The sequence below is a fragment of the Misgurnus anguillicaudatus genome, chromosome 22 (genome assembly GCF_027580225.2).
Source record: "Misgurnus anguillicaudatus chromosome 22, ASM2758022v2, whole genome shotgun sequence".
Lineage (NCBI taxonomy): Eukaryota > Metazoa > Chordata > Actinopteri > Cypriniformes > Cobitidae > Misgurnus > Misgurnus anguillicaudatus.
Window position 1 is genome coordinate 1,851,923 of NC_073358.2, and position 25,677 is coordinate 1,877,599.

Below are 25,677 nucleotides of genomic sequence, written 5' to 3' on the forward strand. Positions count from 1 at the left end.
CAAGGTGCATTGATGGAGCATTACCAAAGTCTGTAATAACCCAGACCTCAGAAAAGGCAAACACAAAGAATCATCGCTGGTAATGTTTCACTTCTTTTAAATCAAGACACACTATTTTTGCAATGTTGCACTTGTTTGGAGGCAGAATTAGATCATGTTGTATGTAAAACTGCTATCTAGCTACTAATGGAAATGCTACTACACTTAAAAAATAGCTCATTGGCTTTATTTTTTTTTATTATATTATATTTCTCAATATAAAATTAACATGTAAGCTCTTCTCAATTACTTCATGTCGATAGAACAAGACTGATGCTGTGTCTGAAACCGCTCCCTCGTTTACTCACTGCCTATATAGTGAATGACAATTGAGTCCACTATATGGGGAAGAAGTGAATGAAAATGAGTCATTTTGGACACTGGCGTAAATACCATGCTTCAGACAGGTATCGCAGAGAAAGTCTTCCTAATATACAGTACACTCACCTAAAGTATTATTAGGAACACCTGTTTAATTTCTCATTAATGCAATGGTGTAATGGTGTGGGGGATGTTTTCTTGGTACACTTTAGTGCCAATTGGGCATCGTTTAAATGCCACTGCCTACCTGAGCATTGTTTCTGACCATGTCCATCTCTTTATGACCACCATCTACTCATCCTCTGATGGCTACTTCCAGCAGGATAATGCACCATGTCACAAAGCTCAAATCATTTCAAATTGGTTTCTTGAACATGACAATGAGTTCACTGTACTAAAATGGCCCCCAAAGTCACCAGATCTCAACCCAATAGAGCATCTTTGTGATGTGGTGGAACGGGAGCTTCGTGACCTGAATGTGCATCTCACAAATCTCCATCAATTACAAGATGCTATCCTATCAATATGGGCCAACATTTCTAAAGAATGCTTTTAGCACCTTGTTGAATCAATGCCACGTAGAATTAAAGCAATTCTGAAGGTAAACACAGTATTAGTATGGTGTTCCTTATAATCTTTTAGGTGAGTGTATCCAACAGCTTTATGCGAGAAACAAGTGCACATAGGTCACAAAAACTGAATGGTGTGGTGCTCACAGAGTTAATGCAATGGATTAGCGGTGAATTAAACACGTCATACACACACAAGACAAACACTCACAATAACAGTATTTTAACTCTTTCCCCGCCATTATCAGGGAGTTATCTCATCAATTAAGAGAAAACATTTCCCTGCCAATGACGTTTTCCTAATGAGTTTTTATGGTTATCTGTAATTCTGCACTGCAAGAAAAAATGACTTTCTTACTTAGTTTTTCTGTATTGTTTTCAGTAAAAATATCTAAAAGTTCTTGAATTAAGATGTATTTTCTTGACGAGCAAAATGATTTAGGAAAATAATTCTAGTTTTTAGACAAACATATAAAATTTAAAACAAGTAAAAACATATGCCAATGGAAAAATTATGTTTTCTTGAATTAAGTGTTTATGAAAAAGTTAAAGGCAGAGTCCACAATGTTTGAAAGCCAATGTTGATATTTGAAATCACCTAAACAAACACGCGCCTACCCCAATAGAATCTGGACCTTCTGTTGATAGACCCGCCCCACACATACGCAAGGATGTCGGTTAGTAGACACGCTCCTTACTGCTGATTGGCTATAAGTGTGTTTTGGTAGTCGGCCCGTCTCCTTTTCCAAAGCGTTTTTCAAACATCGTGGGCTCCGCCTTTAACTTATTTCAAGAAAAATTTCTTATTCCATTGGCAGATTTTTTTTGCTTGTTTTAAGCACTAATTTAGTTAGTATTTTTTGTCTAAAAACTAGACTTATTTTCTTAGGTCATCTTGCTTATCAAGAAAATACATCTTGATTTAAGACTTTTTATATATATTTGCTGAAAACAAAACAAAAATACAAAGTAAGAAAGTTTATTTTTTTGCTTACCCAATTTATAAACAAAAACTGAAGCAAAAACAAATTTAATCTCACATTTCATCTCAGTCTTGTTTAGACTAAGGGGGCGTGCACACCAACGCTTTTACACCCGCGGCCAGCGCATGTTTTCAATTGTTTCCAATGGAAGCTCGGCGTTTTTCAAATAAGCCAGCAGCTAGCGGGTTTTTTCCGCGCAGAAAACCGGCGCTCGGCGGTTTTTCCGCGCTCGGCGCTGAGCGTCCAGACTCCAGAGTTGAAAGAGATTCAACTTTGGGAGAAAAGCTCCGCTCCTCAATGTCAGTTCTCACACAGCCGCCCAATGACAGTGGAGGAGGGGCGGGACATTACCACAGCAACCAACCGGCTCGCAGCTGAAGAATCACAGCTACCAAAGCGCTCAGCTGAAGAAAGCTGGCACACAGCTGAAAAACAGCTGGCATTCGGCGTCCTCAAGGCGTTTTCAGCCGCGTTTAAAAGTTTTGGTGTGTCCAGCCCCTAACTGAACATGTATTGAAAAATGTGCATGTTGTTTTGCGGGGTGTTTGAGAGCACGAGTTGGGCCAGACGAGCGACAGGAGTCTAGCCGCCACACAGAGAGCAAAGCGTGTGTCAAAACTCTAGTGATTTTTACAATGCACCTCATTCCAGAGCAAAAGTTCACATCAGGCTTTCTTCATAACATCTGCCAAAATCAACACGTCCATTCAGCCTGACATTATCAAAATGCCCCGGTGCTGGAATAAACAGAAATGAGAGTGTGCAAGCAATACAAAAAGAGAGAGAGTGAAAACAAAGTAGAGAAAAAAAGAAAGAAAAGATAAAAAACAGAAAACAGTTTTTTCAAATTGTCATGCAGGCCGTTTCAAATGTGAAAGTGACACTTTAAAGTAAAGGCCCCAATCGCTCTGTTCAGTCATCACAGACAAATCCTCGAGCGCTTGTGTACAGAACCAGGTTGCACTTTCTGTGACGTCATTTAGATGTCACCCTCCAGACTTCCTCTGTCACACATAAGCTGTTAAAGGTGTTGAAGAAAGCCATCACAGAGTTTGCCATCATCTTCTTTCAGCATCCACCCATTCGCACAGCTTCATCTGTCTCGCATTACCGCGCACGACTCAATTGCTGCGAGCGTGTGCAGCTGATGACATGTCACATGATGTCATCCGAGCGACCCACTCCAGACGCTCCTGACAGATCAGCAGGCCCATCGATACGCTTATTGAATAAATATATTTTGACAACACGGCATGAAACGAGGGAACATGTCATCAGAATTGTGCTGGCGGCTCATCTGTCAAACGTTGGCGGAGTTGAATGTTTGCGACGCACCATCTGTTTGCGCCTCTGATCAACAACGGTTAACATATAGAGCTCGTAATGCACAGGAAACTTTGTGTGATTCGAGTGCCGGCTGTGAAGCCACAATGTAAATTTAATGGAACAGAATTCCTTGGCAAAAAAAACAAATATTTTCAGTTCAGTCGTTTACAGATGATCGTTCTTAATACTTAATGGACTTACGAAGATATACATCAAGATTAATGAAGTGCTTGATGTACACAGAAAACAACAGTACAAGTGTTTCCTGCAAAAAAAGTTGTAGGTTTCTGGGCAAATAATAAGAAATAAGATGCCAACACCTCCAGAACCATTAGTATTTCTGAACATTTTGGGGAAACCAGGTTTACCAGGGCCAAAACCACAGCAAATTAAGTTTTACTTGTGTTCTCCAGAATTCAGTTGGGAATGATGATACTGCATTAATGCAGTGAACACGGTGATAAATCATTGGCTGGGTTGTCCGCAGCGGTTCTGGTTGAGAACTTGTGTCAATCAAATGTTTGTAAAGGGGATCAACTCACACCAGTGACTTGCAGAGAAACTCCAACATTTCCACGGTGCAAATCTTCGAGTTCTGGTAAAAAGGGATTACTGCGGTCGGCGATGACGTCTGCAGTACAGAGCTCAGCGCGAGGGGTCAGGGTTCTACAGCAGTGTGTACAGCACATGTAACTGCCTTTAGTTTACATATAATCATGCCTAAGTACTTGTGCATGTATTTGTCCAAAAAAATCAAGATTCTTGGAAATCTGGATTTTGATGTCTTGAAGAAACCAGCCACCATGATGCTAGATGCAAAATAACCACATCATCCCAAACCTCAGGGTTCTGCCACTCCAGAAATGTGGTTTGTATTAGGAGATTACGAAGGGAAGGCAAAACCAGCCTACAGAAGTGGTTGCGAAATAAACTTCATTGTGAGACGACCTTAAACACAGAGTACTTCAAAAAACTGTCAAGTATTGATTCCATCTTGCAAAAACAGCAACTTACTTTCCAAAACTGTAATATGGGTACCATCTGAACAATTTACCTTTGGCTTTGACTTACTCATCAATCTATTGCATCTTTTTTCACTAGACAAATATTCTGTAAGCTGGATAAATCAAATTTCCAGTTAGATTAAGGAGCATCAGGCACAAACCACTATGCATCACGAGCTGGTTATGGGACTACCATAACCGATGGACTTGACAATAGAGGCGAGAGATTTAGACCAAGCGGGGCCCTTTAACCAGACGAGTTGGCCAGTTGTCTTGGCCTTTATGTCTTTGGCAAGGGAGGTCCTGTCAGCTCAAGCAGGGATGCCCTTTGAAGCCATAACAGCAGAGAGGTCCGGGTCAGGGAGAGGAATAGCAGATGGCTTAGGGCTTTGCAAAGGCCACCGTCACTCGTCGGCAGGGTCAGACCCCTGCTGTGATTTACGTCCGTGTTTCAGAGCTTCAACCAGTTTCCAAACAGACCTAAAGCTTACACATTTTACCAAACCCAAGGCCCTTGATTCAAACGAACAGGGGAGACCTACAACAGAGCTGACGGGGTGACCCAAATTAGGCCAAGGTGTCACAACCTATTTATCAAAGATCAATATCTTTTCCGATCAAGAGCAAATGAATGCATTCATCACGGGACCTCACAAAAAGCTTTGGGCAATTGATTATAATTGATTTAGACCCCACAGTTATGCATTCAAAAACAGCCCTTTGAACCCAGCTGCGAGCTGACCGCCGTTTATTTACCGCCAAAATCTTTTCTACGTCTGCTTCACCCAGCTCGCCACCACCGAGGCATAGACTAGCACACATGCAAACCCATGAAGAAGAAAATTTGCTACGGCTTCACGGGTCACCGGCGTCGTGCACTGCGATTATTATCCACGCCAAGCAAATCAGCGCCGCTGACGTAAATAAATGTGAGCCGCACATTTTTAAACACATGAGAAACTGCAAACCACCAAATCAGTGGGTGGCAAGTTAAACCCTACTCGCAGACACATTCAATCCTCAAGTGGCCAGTACTGAACGCTGACCGGAGCGCACGTCCACTCATTTCCACAATAGACCGGGAGCTGGGTTTCAACACAACCTTGTTTCTGTTGGAAGGGTCCCGCAAGGCCTTTTTCTGGGTGGATGAGATCAAAACAAGAACTACGAGGTCCAGTAGAGACCCAGTATCTGGCTTCAAGCGGGGAGGTGTTAGTGAAAGGATACTGCCCAAACCGACGGTGCCTAGCAGAGGCCAGAGCATGTTAACTGACTTCCCGATGCCAGACGCTGGAGGCAAGTCAACCAGCAGCTGTTCCCTCTCTCTGTTGCCCTTGGCTCCGTTGAATAATCGAAAAGGAGTAACAGTGAGATTTGAGCTGGGATATGCTGTGCGCAATGCTGACCAGGCACATTTCACACTCCAACTTTGATTAAATTACGTTCGTTTTGTTCTGTGGTACAACTGTTCACTAAATTGAAGACGAGTTCCAAAGTCAACACGATTTCGTGCGGAATACTGTTTTCGCTGGCGGGAGATGAGCATCTAAATATGAATGCTTCAGTAACAGCCAGGAACTAGAAACATCTAATAGGAGTAAACGTGTTAAGGCACTAACTCCCAAGTATTATCTAATGCACCAGGGAAGCAACAGAGAAACAAAAACCCTTTGTTTGAGGACAACTTTTTGCAACATCCCTCATGAAAAGATCCTAAACAGGCTTTACAAAAGGGATAATGCACAGCCAGCAAAGCGGTTGGTTATTGCAGAAGAATAAATGGCGACAGGATAACAAGAGTCTAGCTGTATGTTATCCTACTTATTACATGGACGGTGTAATAAAACCGTTTCATAGTCCAAAGTTCAAGGTTTAAACTATACTGGGTTTAAATGATTCAAAAACAGATGTTACGTCATGAGAGTGATATAAAATAGCAATGACTGGACATTAAGTAGACTCACCTGTCCACATATCTTCGCGTAGAGTCGCTCAAGGCGACGCCCTGGGGCGCGTGTGAAAAAGGCGGCTGCCGCAGGAGACGGTGCCGAAGCGGCTCACATTGGCGACACAGCACGCAGTCGGGTCTGGACGTCAGCAGAGTGGCATCGATTTCTAAATGCTGCTCCATGGTGAAGAACTGCACGCCGTACACCTTCTCATGCACGTCCAGTTTGATGGTCAGCGGTGTGTCACAGAACACGTTGCTGGGACCCAGTGAAAGGTTGTTACCGCTCACAGTCAACAGGATGATGTTGTGGATGGCGGGCAGAACCATCTCCTCCGGGGACGAGAAGGTCACCCACACAGTGAGGGAGTCGGGGACCACCGGATGGGCGAACTCCAGCTGCAACATGCAGCCTTGCTGGGGACACGGAGGAGGCACCAGGCCCAAAACCATGCTGTTATGCGGACTCCACGTGCGGACGCTGGGCTCGCACGCCTGCTCCACATCTGGGGGTCCTAAGGGATAAGTTACAAAGATTACGTCACAATACTGTTTGTATTTCAAAGCAAACATTTAGTTTGAGTGAAAGTTTTTTTCATTTATGAGATGCTGTCTCCCTTTGAACCATAGATATGTTTTAATATTCATTTATCAGTCAACTATAAAAGCAAATGTTTATGATACCGAAAATGAAGTTACTCTTTTGATCTCGAGATTTAGGCCTGCACATTTCTCTACAATTTATCTTGTTCAGCAAAGAATATGGAGCAGATTTTGCCCGCTCCTATTTCAAACAAAGCATAATAACTCCACCGCATCCAAGCAATTGTTCTGTAAAACATTATGCTTAGCAAACAGATTCTATTCTTGGTCGGCTATTGAGAGCCTTTAATTTCATGAACAGCATCTTACTTAATGGATGAACTTGGATAAAATTGGACGTTACAAACATACCAGTTAACGTTACGTCATAACAATAATAAAACAATTTGGATAAAATATGTAAAGCATCTACTAGTAAAGCAGAACTATTTGAAAGTCTAAAAGAAAAACAAGTTCTGATAGTGACACGTTTGATGTGTAGAGTCACCCAACTTTCCTTCATGTGCTGTCGGTATTCCATGCCGTGTTGACCCAGAACTATCCCAGAAGCCATATTTGGAGTCAACAGAACTTATCTGACATCGATCGAGCGACGTCCACCAACATTCATCAAATGTGTGGAGAAGACATGGTGCTGCAGAGAGTGCTCTCCTGCTTTTCCTTTGTGCAATTCCAAACTGGCAACAGCAAAAGCCATTTGCTAACCTCATTTCTGGGCAGTGCGCAAAATTCCAATGTTTAATCAACCGACTTTCCAGGCCACATCATCTCAACACGTTTGTTATTGCGAGTACGTGTGTGGCCAGAAGAGAAGTAAACTTGAGATACAAATGTCTTCGATACAGCAGGTTTATGGATCTTTATACCTCCTTCTGGATAACCTCACTGTGTTTGACTGGAGCGCAGAGTGGGAATGTTTCTGCTTATAATAATTTAAGATAACTGCGACTAAATGACTGTAATAATTGTATTCATCAGGTAGTTATTTCATTAGATGATCTATCTGTCATCTATTAGCTCATTGACTCGTAGTGGACTAATAACCCTATCCCGGAGATGGATTAGTCAGGGCTCGAGCATCTCAGCATCTGTGGTGATGTTTAAGATGACTCGATAATTCGGCAATGAATCAGTACTTTGAGTTTCACATGATTAGCTAATCCCATTGGAATATTAGCTTGTCTAGGAAGGGGCTCATTCATAGACAAGGAGGAAGTGGGATACAGCCAAAAAAGTATCTTGCACAGGGAAAACAGTCCGGTAGGCCGCCGATGCTGTTATAGTTGTCAAGTACTCATGCATCCTGGTAGACAAAACAGGTAATACTTATAAAAAGAAAAATATTGTTTATAATTTATAAATCCAAATAAGAAAATTATAAGAAAGTGGTCACATATATTACAGGCAGACTGATCACAGTGGCTGGGTTTTCATCACCGTGATTTTATGCGCATTTTGAAGTATCGCATAAGAAACGAGTGATTCAAACACCAAATTGTGAATAAAAAAACGTCGCTTGAGGTGTTTTTTTTTGTTTTATGCGGATAATGGGAGATGGAAGCACATTTACCAAATACATTTTGACGTAGCGAACATTAAACCCACGTTACTGATCATTGTCTTTACCATATGGGGCTTGACTAGGGTTGTGCCAAAAAACTATAGTATCGTGTATCAACGATCGTCAGACATATCGCCAATAGCGGGCTTTCATGACGATAGTTGGCGATAGTTATTATTATTATCATCATAGTTTCGCATTAACATGCACGTTGCATGCATTTTCTCAAATGAGAGGATTTGTGGGCTTCACTTTGCGATTTCTTCTCGCACGCACCTGGATTTTAGAGCCCGACCGATATATCGGCAGGCCGAAATTATCAGCCGATATTAGGCATTTTCCAAACTATCGGTATCGGCATTCATAATGGCCGATAAATTAATATAAAAAAAAAACGGACGAAACAGCATTCAACCATGCCATGAGTGTTGCCGTTGTAGGGTTAGTCCACCAGAGGGCACTCTGCTGATCCAGCCAGAGTCGGGAAGAGAGAACAACGGTTAAGTGAGTTCATGGTGAGTTGGTCACGAGACAATAAAAGAAACAAGTTTCTTTTTAAAATGCATATTTTCTTTAGTTAAAACTCATAAATAACTACAAATAACTAATGTTAGGGAAATCTGTTAATGTTTTGTTGCCCGTATCTGAAATAAAAAATATATATATCGGCCGATATATAGAAATATTTATTTTAAAACCAACAAACATTTGTATCAGTATCGGCTTTCAAAATCCTTTATCGGTCGGGCTCTACTGGATTTAATGTGCGCGTCTTGGACTCCTGCTCGGACCTGAACTCGTGCGGCACACCTGAACTTGTAGTGGCATAACTCGGAACCTTCATCGGCTAGCACATGAGCTTGTAATACGCGTGGCTCTGCCATTTTCTTGCACTAGGGAGGTTGTTAACCATGCAGGGTTTTTATTCCCGCTCCCTGGCACGCAGAAAATTTCAGAGCGCTAAAATTAATGACATCAGATTTAAGAAGGTTGTGGTTGAGTAAGTCAGCTTCTTTTTTTTGTCCACCAATCAAGTGACTTAAATAAGTAAAAAAATGAACAAATAAATAAATGAGTAAGCCATTGCCCTGTCCCCCGATACTATCGCATATCGGTGATCTAACAGGCTGACAATAGGACGATCTTAAAATGGGGCATATCGCCCAACACTAGGCTTGTGTCATCGTAATGCTTTTTTTGCGAATTGTGAAAAGATTCGCTACACGTTTGGATGGAAAACCAGCTACTGCCGGGGCTTATTTCTGCTATAACAACCTGCTGCATATATATTATCCCTTACTTAAAATATATATTTTTAAACATTTGATTACAGAATGCTGTGTTTGACCTTTTGAAATTAAACATTGCACAGAGGCCTGTAATAAACTGAGATATAAATCAAAGTTTAACAGGGGCTGTATTACAAACTACCAAGTCCAATGTTTTAAATAGTATCTGAGTTGTTCACTAAACAGATAGGACAGGATTCAGAGTTACTGTAAGTTGTTTCTGTGTTATAATCCCAGATGTACAAATACTTTATTAATTAACACATACACATGGTGGTGGTGCTGTCTTGTGTCAGAAGTGATGTTCCAGGAGGAGACATCAACCTTCTTCCAAGATGGAACGAAAGCATGGAGGTAAAGTCCTCTGCATACTCATACGCTGTTATGACTGAAACATCTGGTTAGTGTGTAGATTCACAGACACAGATGGACCGTTTTCAAGATCCAGCTTTTGATTTCGTCCTATCGCTGTTCAATCTCTGATCAGCTGCTTTCAATCAGCGCTTCGCATCCGTTCCTTGCACATGTCACAAACCACATGTGATTTTCTGCGCTCTGAAACACCTCAAGCGCTTTCTCCCCCCACGTGCCGTTTTTCTTTCCCCTAATATTCGAACGTTATGCTTCCCCTCTAGTCTTCCACCAGACGGCCAAGATTTATTAGGGGGGTTTTCCGCTCCTGTAGGTTGCGAACACGGGCGGCACGATCCTCAAACCCCCGACAGGTGGAGCATCTGATGCACGCTCTTCGCTGCAGAAGAGAGAGTGTAGTGGGAGGGTAGCCGCCGAAAAGCCGCCCCTGGCCAAGAAGCACAAACAACAGAGAGCCAAGCAGCTGTGCCGGGCTCTTCGGGGCTCGACGTGCAGGAAAAACACAGACGCAAGAGGGGCGCGTTTAGGGGGCCGCGTTAAAAGGGAGCCCATCCAAGAGGGCAAACAGCAGCAGCAAGTCCAGACATGTCTCTGTATCGCTCAGCAACAAGTGCTGAACGGTGCATGTGCAAGAGTTTATATTTTAAGAGAGGAGTAGGACATCATGACATGCATACACCTATCTCCATCTGCTGTATAGAGCGATTGAACAAAATTGTGACTTTTGAAATGAAGCGCTCTCTGACAATGAGATTGACAGCAATCTTTGACCCGTATCCGTCAACGTCTCGGGTAGCTTCATTTCCATCAAAGCAGAACTTTAAAAAGGAAAAACTCCTCCAAATGTTCTGATGGAGATAAGACGCTGCAAGACACCATAACACCAAAGAGATGTAAAGCAAAGCATGCCAACCGTGACAATTGTTTAAATTAAACGAAAGTGTATGCCGTTTATAATAATATCTGTATATTTATAAAGCGCTTTTCTGCAGCACTCAAAGCCCTTTACATATGAAAGGGGGATTCTCCTCAACCACCACCAATGTGCAGCATCCACCTGGATAATGCGACGGCAGCCATATTCCGCCACCACACACCAGCTTATTAGTGGAGAGGAGACAGAGTGATATAGCCAATTAGTATAAGGGGATGATTAGTAGTCCAACGGGTAAGTTTGGCCAGGATGCCGGGGCACACCCCTACTCTTTTTCGAAGGACATCCTGGGATTTTTAACGTCCACAGAGAGTCAGGACCTCGGTTTAACGCCTCATCCGAAGGGCCTGACCCAGGGCTGTCACCAGAACATACATGTTTTCATGGGGGGCACACTTCATAAAGTGAGAAACAGACTGAACAACTAAAACTCATTTGAAATAGACCAACACAAAGCTGTCCAGTCAACAATGACAACAATACCTCATGCATATACACGATGTAAACAAGAGTCTTCAGTTCCACAAACAACGCAATAATAATAATACATACAGGTAGATCTGTAGCATGTTAAAGTGTAAGAGCTATTTTGGGGATGTTTTACTATAAATATAATTTGTTTCATATTATTTTGTTTTATATTATTACGTTTAATTTATTAATGTGTTAAATTATCCACTGTAGAGATCAGTAGATCCTTTCCTGTGGTATAAATACTGCTGAAGAGAGCGCTTAGGGCATTATGCGTATATGAAAGTGATCAAGATGTTAAATAACAAGTTTGAGCATATAAGGGGGGCACACTGTGACATCTGGGGGGGGCAATGCCCCCTAATCCCCCCCCCCCTCCGGAGACGGGCCCGGCCTGACCACAAAAACATATACGGCATCTACCAGACTCCCAGAGGAAACTCTCAGCGTAAGAAGATTCCTCAAAGACGTGACTTGAACTATTTTACGCCAGCAGTGCTCGCAAACAATAATTAATAAAGCAGCTGTCAGCGAATTCTGGAGAAGCACAGCTGTGCCGACTATTTATAAAAGAAAAGATTCCACCTCACTGATCACACTTACTCTCAAAGCAAATATAAAACGTGCTGAGAAGTACCAGACATGCATGATTCACAGGAAAACCTACATTAAAATTGATCATCTCGATTGTAAACTAAATATATTCCCGTTTCTGTTTAATGTAATTGATGGTATAACTAAGATGTAGGTTCACTGAAGTCAGTAAGCGAGGCTCTATTTGTTTGAGAGGGGGGTGACTGACCAATAGCAGATAAGCGGAAAACTGTGTAAAAAGGGTGATTATTTTATTGTTAAATTATTCCTCTTACTCTTCATTGTTGAAAGAAATCCATCCTGAAGACTCTTTATAGTGCATCAAAGCAAGCAAATCAGCTATTTTCACACGCGAGTGTTAGTGTAGCATTTTAAATATCAGTAAATTCCCAATGACCATCAAGCAGACCGACGAATTTAGACATCCCACCATACCAGAAGAATATATGAGAGTCTTATTCATGTGGACGAAGGCAATTGTGTCATGGCAACAGACAACAAACATTTCCATTGGGATGCTCCCGTCATGGATTCACGAGACTTCGGCACCCACATGCCAATGATCCGGACAGCCCAAAAGTGCATATGACTCTGCTAGCAAGTATCCCACAAGAGGAAGGAGACTTACCGTAATAAGCCTGAGATATTGACGGATGAAGTTTTTTATTTTGGTTGCGGAGTAAAATCTTACACAAGTAAATATTTTCTCAAGACTTCTGCTTCGGTCTAAATCACACTTGTCTGGAAAGCAGACCGATTCATCACCGCCATGACACATTCTCTATATCGGGTTTGATAAATAATGTATAATATTCAGGGGCTTTTGGCACCCGCACCTCAGACACAACATACATCCGTTATGCAGACGACGGTATGGCCGTCTTTTAAAGAAAACTTAAACGGATGCAGGATTAGCCAAATTCAACCAATGTTTAAAATAAATGTTTTTATGTTAAGGCCGTTGACTGATGCTCACCTTCCGCTTCTCTTGGGCTCCAGTGTCCGGATGGGGAGCAGGGGCGTGGGGACGAGGAATTGGAGGCATACTGTACGAGGACAGCACCCTCGGCACATTTATCACATACTGATCCCACTTCTCTAGGAAACCAACAGAAAGAGACAGAATGCAACTTAGCTCAGAAGATCAGGACATGGATAAATGTTGATGGCAACTATATCAAAAAAACAGTTTTTTCATGATTTCTGCTGCAAAAAAGTTTGATTTTGTGGCAGCTCTATTCAAATTTTGTAATAAAAATCACAGTTTTTTGTGAAAAACTAAAAAAAAAATACTTGATTTGGCAAGCACAGGATTTTTCTTTTAAACTACTACCTGTGAAAACATCACTTTCAATGTGTATACCACAGACATCATTCAGTACACATTTTAAAAGCCCTTATTCTCTTTCATTTAAATAAGAAATTATAACAATAAAGTCAACATTTTATTTCTAATGAAAATAGAAAGCACTGAAATTCAAAATGTGATGACGTCACTCAATGAATGCATTTTGGGTCAAATTCTGAATCTGTGGAAAATCTGCTGCAATTCCTCAAAATTGCAAGCTGTGGCAAAATTGCCAGATTTTGCCTTAAATTCTGTGATCACAGAAATGCGAAATCCTGGAGGCACTGGTTAATAGTAGGGGAGAGCGGAGAACAAACGTATGATTTTTTATCATTTAACCCTCAAAAGTTTCTAATTTTCTGCTTACACTTCTGGCCCTTGGGGTCTATTTGACCCTAAAATTTAAACCATAATTGTAAAAAATATACATTTTCAATTATACAAATATTATATCTTTTTTTAACTTCTCATCTATACAATAAAGCTGTGTTTTAAGAGATTTGAAGAACTTTTGTACCTGTTTACCACTAAATTCCTCAACTACACCATTAGCTTGCCTGAAAAATATCACATTTTTATAAAAATTCACATAAATTATGTGAATTTTGGATTTAAATTGTATTTAGATATTGATATAGGTGCTAGGTGTTCAATTCAGCCATCGGTTTTTAGGGAAAAAAACACATAATAGAATTACAGTTTAGGAATTAAATCATTTCGACCAGCAGATGCCCATAGAGACCCATTCATTTCACTGGATGTGGCCAACTGCTCAAATCACTACTTTAGTGATACATTTTGTGAATTTATGTTTATATAAACATTAAGAAGGACATTTAAAATAAATATTATTTCAAAAAGTATTTTTTACAGTTTTTGATGCATTTTGAAATGTCTGTTTTTACAAAATGCCACCGAAATATGACTGAGTGTAAGTGTGTGTCTGTGTGTGTGCGTGCATACTTTTTCTTAATCCCCATTGAAAAATACCAGTTTATTTTGCAGACTTTGTTAAACGCTACAACGCTTTCAGCAAATTTGCATTATAAATTTACTCTAAAAACATATGAAGAGTTTGGTTCCAAAACGCGATAAATGGCATTTTGAAAAAATAGTTAACGGCAAAATCAGTATTGTATCAGGTCAGTATTAAAAAGTAAATTCTTCTAAAAATCTGATAACCGCCGTGTTTTTGTCATCTTTTCTCCCTTTTTTCAAAACCGCAACAAACGCCACTCCTCCTTCTCTGCAGAATGCAATAAATCTGCTTAACCAATCACAGTGCAGCATTCCACACACTGAATCCTAGTTTTCCTCATCTACTTTGTACTTCGTAATCAACAAACAAACAAAAACAAAATTATACTTTTGATAACAGTGATAAACCTTTGGTGGTTTTCTGTGACGAGAAAGAAACGTAAGCCATCGAAATCAAATAATTTACGGCACTCGGGGATGAAAAAATGTCGGCTGTTGCTTGTTCTCACACGACAGCATCATTCCATTTTTTTGTACTCAAAGTCAACAAAGATCGAGCAGAATGAATTTTTTTTTACAGCTGATCGCTGTCAAAAAGTTAAGTGACGACGTCCCAAAGATGACTGCAGCAATGACAGTGTTCTTAATATGACAAAGTAAATGTTGTGATTAATGCCATTAATGTTTATTTTTTAAGCAGTGTATACCACTAGCCTGTTTAAACTTGTCATGGATTTATTGCATTTTGAGGAAAAAAATTATCATTTTTTTTTAATTGAACTGGTTATGCACTGTTGTAGGTTATTTCTGCGATAACAACCGGCTGCCTATACATTATCCCTTACTTAACATCACTATAAAATTATGATGAATTTTCACCGGTTCACTCACATGAACAGCACGACTGAACTGATTCATTAAAACAAATCGAAACATTGTGGGCAAAAATACTTTAAAGCACATATTGCAGTAATTCTTCATAAGCTGTGAGTCAGAAAACAATGTCATATTGAAAACAGTGATGATTTCTGAAGAACTGAAACTATTCATTTATTCAACATTTCTTCAAATGCAGTTAGATTTGAACTATTTCTACTTTTTAGTTACTCTTCAACACAATACTGGTGTGAGAATATCAACCCAACTGAGTCATTGACCTTGGCCAGAGGAAAACACTAAATCTGTTTTCTGCTAAAACATTCAGTCTGTCATGTTTCAGTGTTGGGTATGCATATAAACAAACGCATGTGAACGGGCCAAGCAGAGAGTCTGAGAGCGACATGTCCCAGCATGCCTCATCCATGGGGTTTCCCTGACGCCCACTTCAGTCGAATCCACCTGTTTCTCATGTAACGGAGCCTCACGTACCCTCCACGAATAAATACGACCGGCGTGCTCTTAAATTCTGATTCATAAACCCATGCAAAATAACACGGAGACTCGGAGCCGACGAGTTCCACAGCTCTGAGTCACTGAACTGTTATCGCCAACCAGATGATTTTGGAAGGCGATGTGAACGAATTCCACTGTATCTACAACACAGCCGGTTCAACACAGGTTGAAAACAGCGCTATTAATTGACAGCATGTGTTAGCGTTTGAGGAAAGTGTCTGTTTGGCAGACGCCGAGAATTCTGGGTTGTTTTGCTACACGTCCTCCCGTCTATTCTCTCACTGTACCCAAGAAAGCAATTATGAAACGTCTCCAATATTTGCCAGAGAGAACACGTTTGGACACGTCTCCTCTTTGCTCGAGTCAATATTTATATTGCACTATTCCAGCTATGCATATGTTAAAGCGAATCTCCCCCAGAGAGCGGATCGCATGCCGGTAATCGGTTCACTACATGCAACCCAATACATTAGCAGTCTAACGGTCCGTGTCATCGCAACCTCAGTTCACCTGTCATAGAAGTGGCCGGAGATCGGAGGAAACCACTCCAGAGTAATGGACTCTTGATCCTGTGCCACCACTTGGGGAGCCAAAGGGACCGGAGGAGGCCTGTGGCCGGGTTGCCAGGTCTGGTAGATGAGATCCAGGTAACAGTGCATACGAGCCACCTGGTTGAGCGTGAAGGAATCGGTGCAGTCGTCATCTAAGGGGAAGATGTTTGGCATTTATACATGAATGCAAATTCAAAGGTGCAATAGCAGAAATAGCACAATCATTAAACTACGAATTAACAATCAATTCCATATGAACACTTTAATCAACACGGATGAATGTGTGGAGTGAAAAGATTTTGTATTTGAAAGAAATGTAAGCAGTGATCACATACAAAATGTGGCTTGACAACGTCCTGTTATTGTAAATGTTGCCAAATATTTAAAAATATATCTTTTCTGTATGCACAGAAAATGTTTATAGAAGTACTGATTTGTTAAGAAATGGCATGTATATGAATTACATACATATGTTGTCAATTTTTCATAATGCATATCTATATTATAATGTATATATTTAAATCTAAAGTTATTTATAAGGTAAAGTTATGTTAACTAATGCATTAAAATGGTAATTTTACACAACCTTGACTGTTAGCAATGTGACAACAATTTTTTTACCTAAAAGAAATTAAAACTGGGACAAATGGGACTTTTGAGTACAGAGCTCTAAGATAAATGTGCATGAAATTGAATAGGACATTATTTTTCAAGAGCTTGAGACATCTTTAAGATATCTTCTGAAACTCTAGTTGTTTCGGCTAGACTAGGGTGACCATACGTGCCATTCTTCCCGGACGCATCCTGGCCAGGATTTCGGATTCGTCTTCCGGAAGTTGTATTTGTTGACCGCATATGTCATAGAGGATTATTATTATTATTATTACAGAAAAGCAACCGTTACATTTTAAGGTACGAATGAAACTATGACTTATGTTTTTAACTGAATGGCGTATGCGGTCAACAAATACGAATTCTGGAAGACGCACCGAAATCCTGGCCAGGACGTGTCTGGGAAGAATGGCACATATGGTCACCCTAGCCTAGACAGCAATGAGATCAAAACGGAGATGTTACAGAGATCACATTTGGGTCCTTTCTTTTATTGGCGACAACCAATGAGAGTCCAGAAAGTGAAGATCATGTGTTTTACCCCTTCATGATGGACCTCAAACAGTGTTGATGCACCTTTAGATAGACTTAAGTCTGATCTGCCGTCTGATCTACATTCCTTCAATGTTGCATGTTTGTTCACGCGTTTGGTTTTACGGTGGAAAAGTGAATGTTTTAGGGAATATCTTCTTACCTGCATAACTCATGTAATTATTAAACGGAGTGTGAACAAAGTTGCGATTGCCACACGTCTCGTTCCCGGGCTCGGGGTCCCGACAGTGCTTGTATTTGGGTGTGGGGTTGGTGTCGGCGCAAAGATCGCCGGTTTCCAGCGAAGGTTCAGTCTCCAAACAGGCATCGTTGCAGGATTCAATTTCAGAGATTCCCCGGAAGACGTGGTACAGGCCCAGACTGTGACCGATCTCATGAATCATGGTATGCGTGTGGCCAAACGTACCGTAGAAAGATGGATTCAGCACAATGCCACCTGAGAGTAAGCAGTTAAATGATAAACATTTCAATTAAAATATTGGCACACGCCTTTTAAAACGTCTATAAATTCAATCATTTATGCCAACCACAAAATATGGTAAAGGAACTCGGTGTTCAGAAGGATCTGTGAAAAAAACTGACTCAGCAACCGCAAGAACAGATTTCAAAACTCTTGACCTTGACTGAGTTTATGCAATAATTTCTCTTTACCTAGATGCGTCAGCGCCTCTTTGTCCCACGGCCAGGTGGCAACTCCGGCCAGGTCTTCATCTGAGGAATTGGCGAAGAAGATGTTGAGGTGTGTGGAGCCGTCCACATTGAGGATCTCTTTAAGCTCTTTCACGTCCAGATAGGCCCTGCAGCCAGAAACAAACAAATGGGAAATTCATTCGACATGAGTTACGAAAGCCAAAACTAAAAGAAACGGACAGTGCCATGTAATAACTGAAGGGATGAAGGGAATCTACAAGATTAACAATTTGAACAAGACCGCTAGAGATTTCTTCTCAGATTTTTTTCTCGGAAACAGAGATCTCCCATGGTTTCGGTGACTGCGTGTTGTCCGTTAATCGTCAGAACTCACTTGATCGATGGAAGTTGGGCCATGTTGCTAATCCCTAAAATCTTTCCCCAGGCGGAAATAAGTCTTCGATAGCCCCGCCCTCATGCCGTTCCTCGTGACATGAAGTAGAGGTCGTTTCAGAGAGGGGAGAAGATTTCCATTTTGGATTAAAGATTATGAGGGCACATTAATAAAAAAAAAATTTAAAAATAAGTGTACAGATAAGTCATCTTTACAATATTCCATAAAAAGGTTTTTATTTCAATTTTGTGGTGACTTTAAGGCTTTGTCCAAGCTAAAAAAGGAAGGATGCCCCTACTGAAAAAACAGCATAGCCCAGCATAATTCCCATGCTGACCTATGCTGGTTTAGCTGGTATGCTTGTTTAAAGGAATATTTGACTTTCGTTAAAAAAATCCTGATATTTACTCACCGCCATGTCATTTAATATGTTTATGTCTTTCTTTGTTTAGTTGAGAATAAGTTTATTGAGGAAAATATTAAGGGGTGGTTTCCCAGACAGGGATTAGACTAGTCCTAGACTAAAATAAATGAAAGAGCTGTCCAATAAGCAACTTGTACTGACATATCTTAAAATACATCAGTGCCCTTTGTTTGGCTTCAAAATGCACATAAGTAGTGTTTTTAGGAAGGCATATTTGTTAAAACTAGTTATATTTCCCAATTAAACTAAGACTTAGTCCTGGTTTAAGCTAATCCCTGTCCGGGAAACCACCCCAAAAGGTTTAAATTGAGATTTTTCTTAATTTAATAGACTTTAGTGGACCTCAACAGTTTACAGTTTTAACACAGCTTCAAAGATCTCCAAACAATCCCAACCGAGACATAAGGGTCCTGTCTAGCAAAACCATCCTCATTTTTGCCAAGAAAAATAAGCACTTTTAAACCACAACATCTTGTCAATGACTGCTTTTGTCCCGTTACAACATGCATGACCTTTTTACGTGATTACTAATATGTAAGGTCGCACTGGCGCATCACACGGCTAGTGCAATACAGGAAGTTGTGGTTTAAAAGTGCATATTTCGACTGTACAAAGAAAGACATCAACATTTTGGATGAGATGGGGGTGAGAAAATTATCTGCATTTTTTATGAAAGTGGAGTAATTCTTTAAAGGACGGCATGTTCAACAGATTATAAGCTCTATCCTAATATTGTCAAAAATCATTCCACGGTAAATGGAAAAAATTCATGAACAAATTTAAGTGTAAAAAAGTTATAAAACACAAGTTATAAAAACGTTTCTAACATGTGCACACAAATCTACAAAACCACCGTCTACTTAAGCCAATCATATATCTTTTACATTGGCTGACCAATTTTGACAGACTCTAGCTTCAATCCCATTTTGTTTTACAACAATCATTTAGTTATAAAAACTTTAAGTCCTGTTAAACGTGTTAACCTCTTCCCTCCTGTAGTCGGCTGAGTTACTCTGACCTGAAGTGGTTGCCCTAAGCTCAGTTTTCCCATGGGACAAAACATTACAGAGGTGAGGAATTTTCAACTCGCATGCTTTCACCGTTCCACTGGAATGTTTATGTGACGAGTTTAACTTCTGACGGAGATAATGTTGCATTACTGTAACTGAAAACCTTCTTCAGACACCTCAGAATGGAAAAAGGCGAGTGCTTGGAAAAGTCATTCATTCGCTTTGATTTGACGCAACACATGAATCTAACATCATCTACACAAATTCACTGGAATAACAAATCCATGCCAATGCAGATAAGCTCCTCAACTCCTTCGGGTTAAGATAAGAAACTACGTCAAAGGAAGACAGGACGCGACTACAGGAACATTTCAGCTGTCTAATAGCACGCGGTTGCTATGAGAGAGATTTCCACAATAAAGGAATGAAGAGAGACATCCAAAACCGTTGTGATATACAAATCTTGGAACTCCGTCAACTGACCAGATTCCAACCTCTTTGGTGGTTCTTCTTCTCAGTCTGGTCCACTTTCAGCACGCAAGCTTACAGACCAACACTCAGAAAGATCAGCAGCAGGTGTGCGTCTGTAAGTGTCTTTCCAGAGACAGGTGCTTTATGAGGGCTCGATGTGCTAAGAGACCCTTTTACACCAGAGCACTACATAAGGGCAAAACCATTAATGTCGGTTATGTTTACGGGCTTCAGCTCAACACTCAAGTGTAAAGTGCTCGAGTCAGGACTTCCCTTAGATGACCCCTACACAACTGCTCAGGAAACCCCATTCATCAATAACCGCAGCACACACTACAGCCGATGGAAAGTTGGGTCGTGACAATGCTGTATCACTTTTCAAATGTTACCAAAGCCATGACGGAAAACTGTGTGACCCAAAACTGGTGCATGAATAAACGCATGGTAGAGATTGACTCGCGGTGTGTAAGTATTGGGTAACCAAGCAGCGCTATACAAAAATGACATTAGGGGCTTAAGTTCGTTCATGTGGCAGAAGTTCAAATAAAACTACGTTATAAAACTCCCTTCCAGCCATGCTCTCCCAAAAACAACATGCAACTTAATTTCATCAAAGGTGCATCGAGAGCTTAAAACGAATGCCGAAAACATGCAAGAGGACAAAAGTATCCCTGTGTTCTCCCACTGCATCCAACCTCATGTCTTCTGTTAGCTGGATTCCTAAACAAGCAAAGTGGTAACAGGCTCCGGGTCTACAAAAATAAACTTCAGACCACACAGCCGTTGTTGCGCCACGCATGCAGCACAACGTTCCTTTAGAATTCCACAATTAAGACGGAATGTTGACGAATGTTTGTGGCGCGGCCATCAGCGCGTCCCGCTAGACGTTTCATAATCAAAGCTAAATAAACACCCGCTCCAGGCTCTTATCTCAATATTCTCACTCTCGTCTTTCTAAGAAACCATCTTTCATCCGTTATTCGCAATATTTCCATTAAAGGCTCAGGTTTGGCATAGCGCCGATTTCTGCAACTGGATTGAATATCCGCTGATAAATAGTCTCTTGATGATTACGATGGAATAATATTTAGGAAACACCACCTGCTCGTTTTTTTGCGACGGATGTCATCTCGTTGCTCATTTGAAGAACTAAATATCACTGGCATGTTCGTACGGCCTGGAATGTTTTCAAAACAGCTAATAGAAAACATTGATTTTTCCCTGAAAATGAGATTACTGGAATACCGAGATGATTCAAGTTGTTTACAGGCACTTATCGATTCATTCACCCTTTTCTCCGAAAGCGGATCATCTCGACGTGGAACGTTTCAACTTTTCCCATGAACCTGCGTGCACTTTTGTAAACAAAAGTTTATGACTGCATCCGAAAACAAAACTGTTGCTCGGACACAAGTCTAAACAACATCTAAGTACGCGTTCGTGAAATGTTCGTAAATAGGACTTTGTAGTTTTGCGTTCCACGCAACTAAAATTAAAAAACAAATAAATCCTCGGTTATTCTGCGAGTCCTAGGGCTGTACCTGTTGTTGAAAGACAAATGACCGCTGCTACCCATCCCGAACAGACGGTCTCCATTCTCAGAAACTGTAACCATATTGTGCTTTCTCTACATTTGCCTCAGGTACTCGCACTTAGTAATCCAATTTCCTTTTGTCTTTTTGGCTCGAATAGTGATGTTTAAAAGTGCGAGGAGATCATTGTACAGCAGTCAGTAAACAGTTTTTCTCAGAGGAACACAAAACCCTCGAGAAAACACTTAGAAGATCTCATTGCAATAGCCAAGGGCTTGTGAGAGATGCCTTTAGACTATCCGGTAAGCCGTGGCCACTATCCACCTTTTAATAAACCCTAAGTGCTTCCTCTTTGGAAGAAAGATTTAAAGATGTGGATAAAAGCTCAGTCTCACCTTAAATGAGAAGCTGGATTGAAGCACGTCTTGGTCACGTCGGTGACGCTGGGGTCGCAGCAATCGCCTTTATCGTAACTGTAGTTCTCGTTGTTGCATTCTGGGTCGCAGACGCCATTGCCTTGTTTATGCTCGGGGCATCGGGTCCTAGGCTTGCAATAACCGGCATCAAAGCCAGTCAGCGTGTGGTTACATTCGGGGTCACAATCTTCATCGCCCACCTTGCTGATGTCACAGTTGGCAAGCACTAGGCGGTTAAACAGAGAAGAGTTGCTCACGTTGTGTACGGTCAGCTCCCAAGTGATGTTGTACATGCTGAAGGCCTCGTTCAGATGCTGATGTTGCAGATGAATCTGCTGGTCTGTGACCGTGGGTTTGCGGCGAAGGTCGTCGAACAAGTTTACAACGCGGTAACGCACCGTTTTGGGTCGCCGGAAGCTCCAGAAGTGATTGTAGTTGCGTACCACTTCCGTGTTATCGCACACCGTCTGCCCGCAGTTTGGAGGCTCCAAGGTGCCGTCCAAAGACCCCAGACCGGCGCGAGGACCCTCGTCCGGTACCGGGAAACTGCCGTCCTTTACCGGTAGCCATTTGCGTGCTGGGTGCTCGAAGGTCTCGCGGATCACCAGGTCCACCAGATCCTCGGGATCTTCTTGTCCGTGCATGTCCCTCATGATCTGTCGCTGAGACATGGCCTGTTGCCACAGACCCACTCGCTCCACCGAACCTCTGTAGTTATGATTTAAGGCATTTCCACCCACCATCAGCACCTGGAGATCAGATCAGATCCACGTGTTATATTTAACATGGATACATGATTTATGTGTGACCTGGCAAATGTTTGATCTTCTAACACATCTGCATGGTTGTCTAAAGCAGTCATTTGACAATTCTACATATATTATACAATTCTTACAAAAATCTAAGCAAACTTGCATGTCTGAGATGTTGCGTAAACGCTTCACAGCTAGCAGAATTAAACTTACCTTACACTTTTTAGTTAAAGGGCTGAAGACATCACCTGACTGTTCTCTGCTAACAGCTGTCTGAGCACCATTGACATAAAGCTTCATATAGAGGCCATTGTAAGTCACGGCTACATGAGCCCACTGGCCGGGTGCGTAGCGAGCATTCGAGTGAATGGAGGTCACTTTGTGTGCTCGATCCGTCTTTAGCGAGAAGAAGAAACGCGGGTCGCGGTTTCCCTGTTCGCTTATGGCTTGAATTCCCAACAGCCATCCGCGATCACTGGAGGCGTAGAAGCATTTGTCGAAGAGACCTGCGATCGAGAACACAAAATAAGTACGCATAAACATTTACAACCTGTGCATTTACTTGTTTGTTTAGTTGCTGCATATAAGCAACTATTACTTTTATTGTTTTACAAGTTATTTTAAATGCTATCACAATGTGTCGGAGAAAGAATACCAGCTGACTGGCCACGCCCCCCCAGCTTGCACTTCACACTATCAACTTGCAAGGCCACGCCCACACCGACAAATGCTTTTTCAGCAATAATAATAAACGTAAACATGAATAGTGCAGTATGATAGTCTGCATAAAGAAACAACACTACTAGGGTGTGGCTTAAGGTGGGTGGTCCTAATAATGCTTTAAAGGGCACCTATTATGCAAAATCGACTTTTACAAGGTGTTTGGACATAAATGTGTGTTGGCAGTGTGTGAACACAACCAACCTACAATTAAAAAAATCCACCCACTGCTTTTTTAATCCTAATAAACCAAATCAGTCTCTTTAGACATGCTGTTTTGATTCTCTTATCAATGTGATGTCACACTGATAAAGCCCCGTCCACGGCCACAATTCATCAGATGAATTGTGGGATACAATCAGGGTAAACATGTCATTTCAAGACTTCTAGCATCTAAAGCAGGTCAGCAAGGTGCATCTTTCAAGTAATACAGATAAGGTGTGTTTATGTATGTAAGTAAAACTTTCCGGCACTGTGACCTCTGTCAGACTTGGGAATCTTTCTGACGACGAGAATCCTCTGAATGCTGAGCAGGATTTAGGGCGAGCAAGCAGATCGTCTCTGGGTCAATATTAAACGGAGGAGCTCCTGGAGTCTGTGGGGCCGTACGAGGGGTCAGCCCTGTTAAACATTACAGCCGAGCTATGACACGGACAGAAAGGTCTGCCATCTGTCAGTAAACACACTCAAAGTGAAAGGTGTGCTAAAATGTCTGAAGGGTCTATTATGTAAACACCTGTCAAAGGGCTGCCACGCTCAATTAATCCAACACATTACATTTTTGCAGACAAACCGTGCAGAGCAGTTAAACAAACACACACACGCGCGCGCACACACACACACACACACACACACACACACACACACACACACACACACACACACACACAGGTATTTGCATACAAGCAAAACCATGCAGAACGACTTCAATCTGGCTCAATGAAAACCTCGTTTGCACTTGCCATTTGTCTTGCTTTAGGAAAACATATTCGATACATAATTGAGAAAAAATGCCTTTCAGAGGCTGATGAAAAGCAGAGGTTGGAGAAATGCATTCAGACATTCAGAGCTGACTCTCATTTAGAGAAAGAACCACAGGAAGAGGAAATTTCACTAAGACGAGGGTGTAAAGACTGTCATCAGTTCATTTTTGTGGAGAAAAAAGCTCAACGACACTGAACAACTGAGTTAAAATCCAGTACAACTTAAAGTAAAATCAAATCTCATTTGAAAGAATATCTGTTACAAGAATATCAGTTCATCCGTGAATTCACTGCCGGTTTGACTCAAGTGCTTGTGATCTTAAACTTTTAAAAGCTCATGCAAGTCTTACAGAAAGAACGACAGACAGGCAGACACAAACAAAATAAACACACACAGGCAGAAATACACAGACAGACAGGCAGAAATACACAAACACACAGACAAGCAGGCAGACACAGACAAAAACACACACACAGAGAGGCAAAAACACACAAACACACAGACAAGCAGATAGACAGGCAGACACACACACACAGAGACAGACAGACAAAAACACAGACAGACAGACAGACACTGACAGACAGAACATACTGACAGACAGGCAGACAGACACACAAACACACTGACAGACAGACACACACTGACAGACAGACAGGCAGACAGACACACAAACACACTGACAGACAGACAGACACACAAACACACTGACAGACAGAAAAAAACACAGACAGACAAACACACACACACACACACACACACACACAGAAAGACAGACACACATACACAGTCAGACACACAAGCACGCAGAAAGACATGCAAACACACACACACACACACACACACACAGGCAGAAACACACAAACACACAGACAAGCAGATAGACAGGCAGACACACAC

At 41.4% G+C, this 25,677-nt stretch overlaps 1 protein-coding gene across 2 annotated transcripts in view; it reads right to left on the reverse strand.

The window, feature by feature from the left end:
• Positions 1 to 25,677, reverse strand: part of pappaa (pregnancy-associated plasma protein A, pappalysin 1a) — an 84,679-nt gene that overhangs the window by 53,886 nt on the left and 5,116 nt on the right. For both annotated transcript variants that reach the window (XM_055200297.2, XM_055200295.2), the window contains exons 2-8: positions 23,290 to 23,582; positions 22,304 to 23,073; positions 18,099 to 18,244; positions 17,590 to 17,883; positions 16,243 to 16,435; positions 12,991 to 13,112; positions 6,207 to 6,705 (exon numbers count right to left, since the gene is read on the reverse strand). In XM_055200297.2, coding sequence (XP_055056272.2) covers positions 6,207 to 6,705; positions 12,991 to 13,112; positions 16,243 to 16,435; positions 17,590 to 17,883; positions 18,099 to 18,244; positions 22,304 to 23,073; positions 23,290 to 23,582 — 2,317 coding nt within the window. The remainder of the gene's footprint in view (positions 1 to 6,206; positions 6,706 to 12,990; positions 13,113 to 16,242; positions 16,436 to 17,589; positions 17,884 to 18,098; positions 18,245 to 22,303; positions 23,074 to 23,289; positions 23,583 to 25,677) is intronic.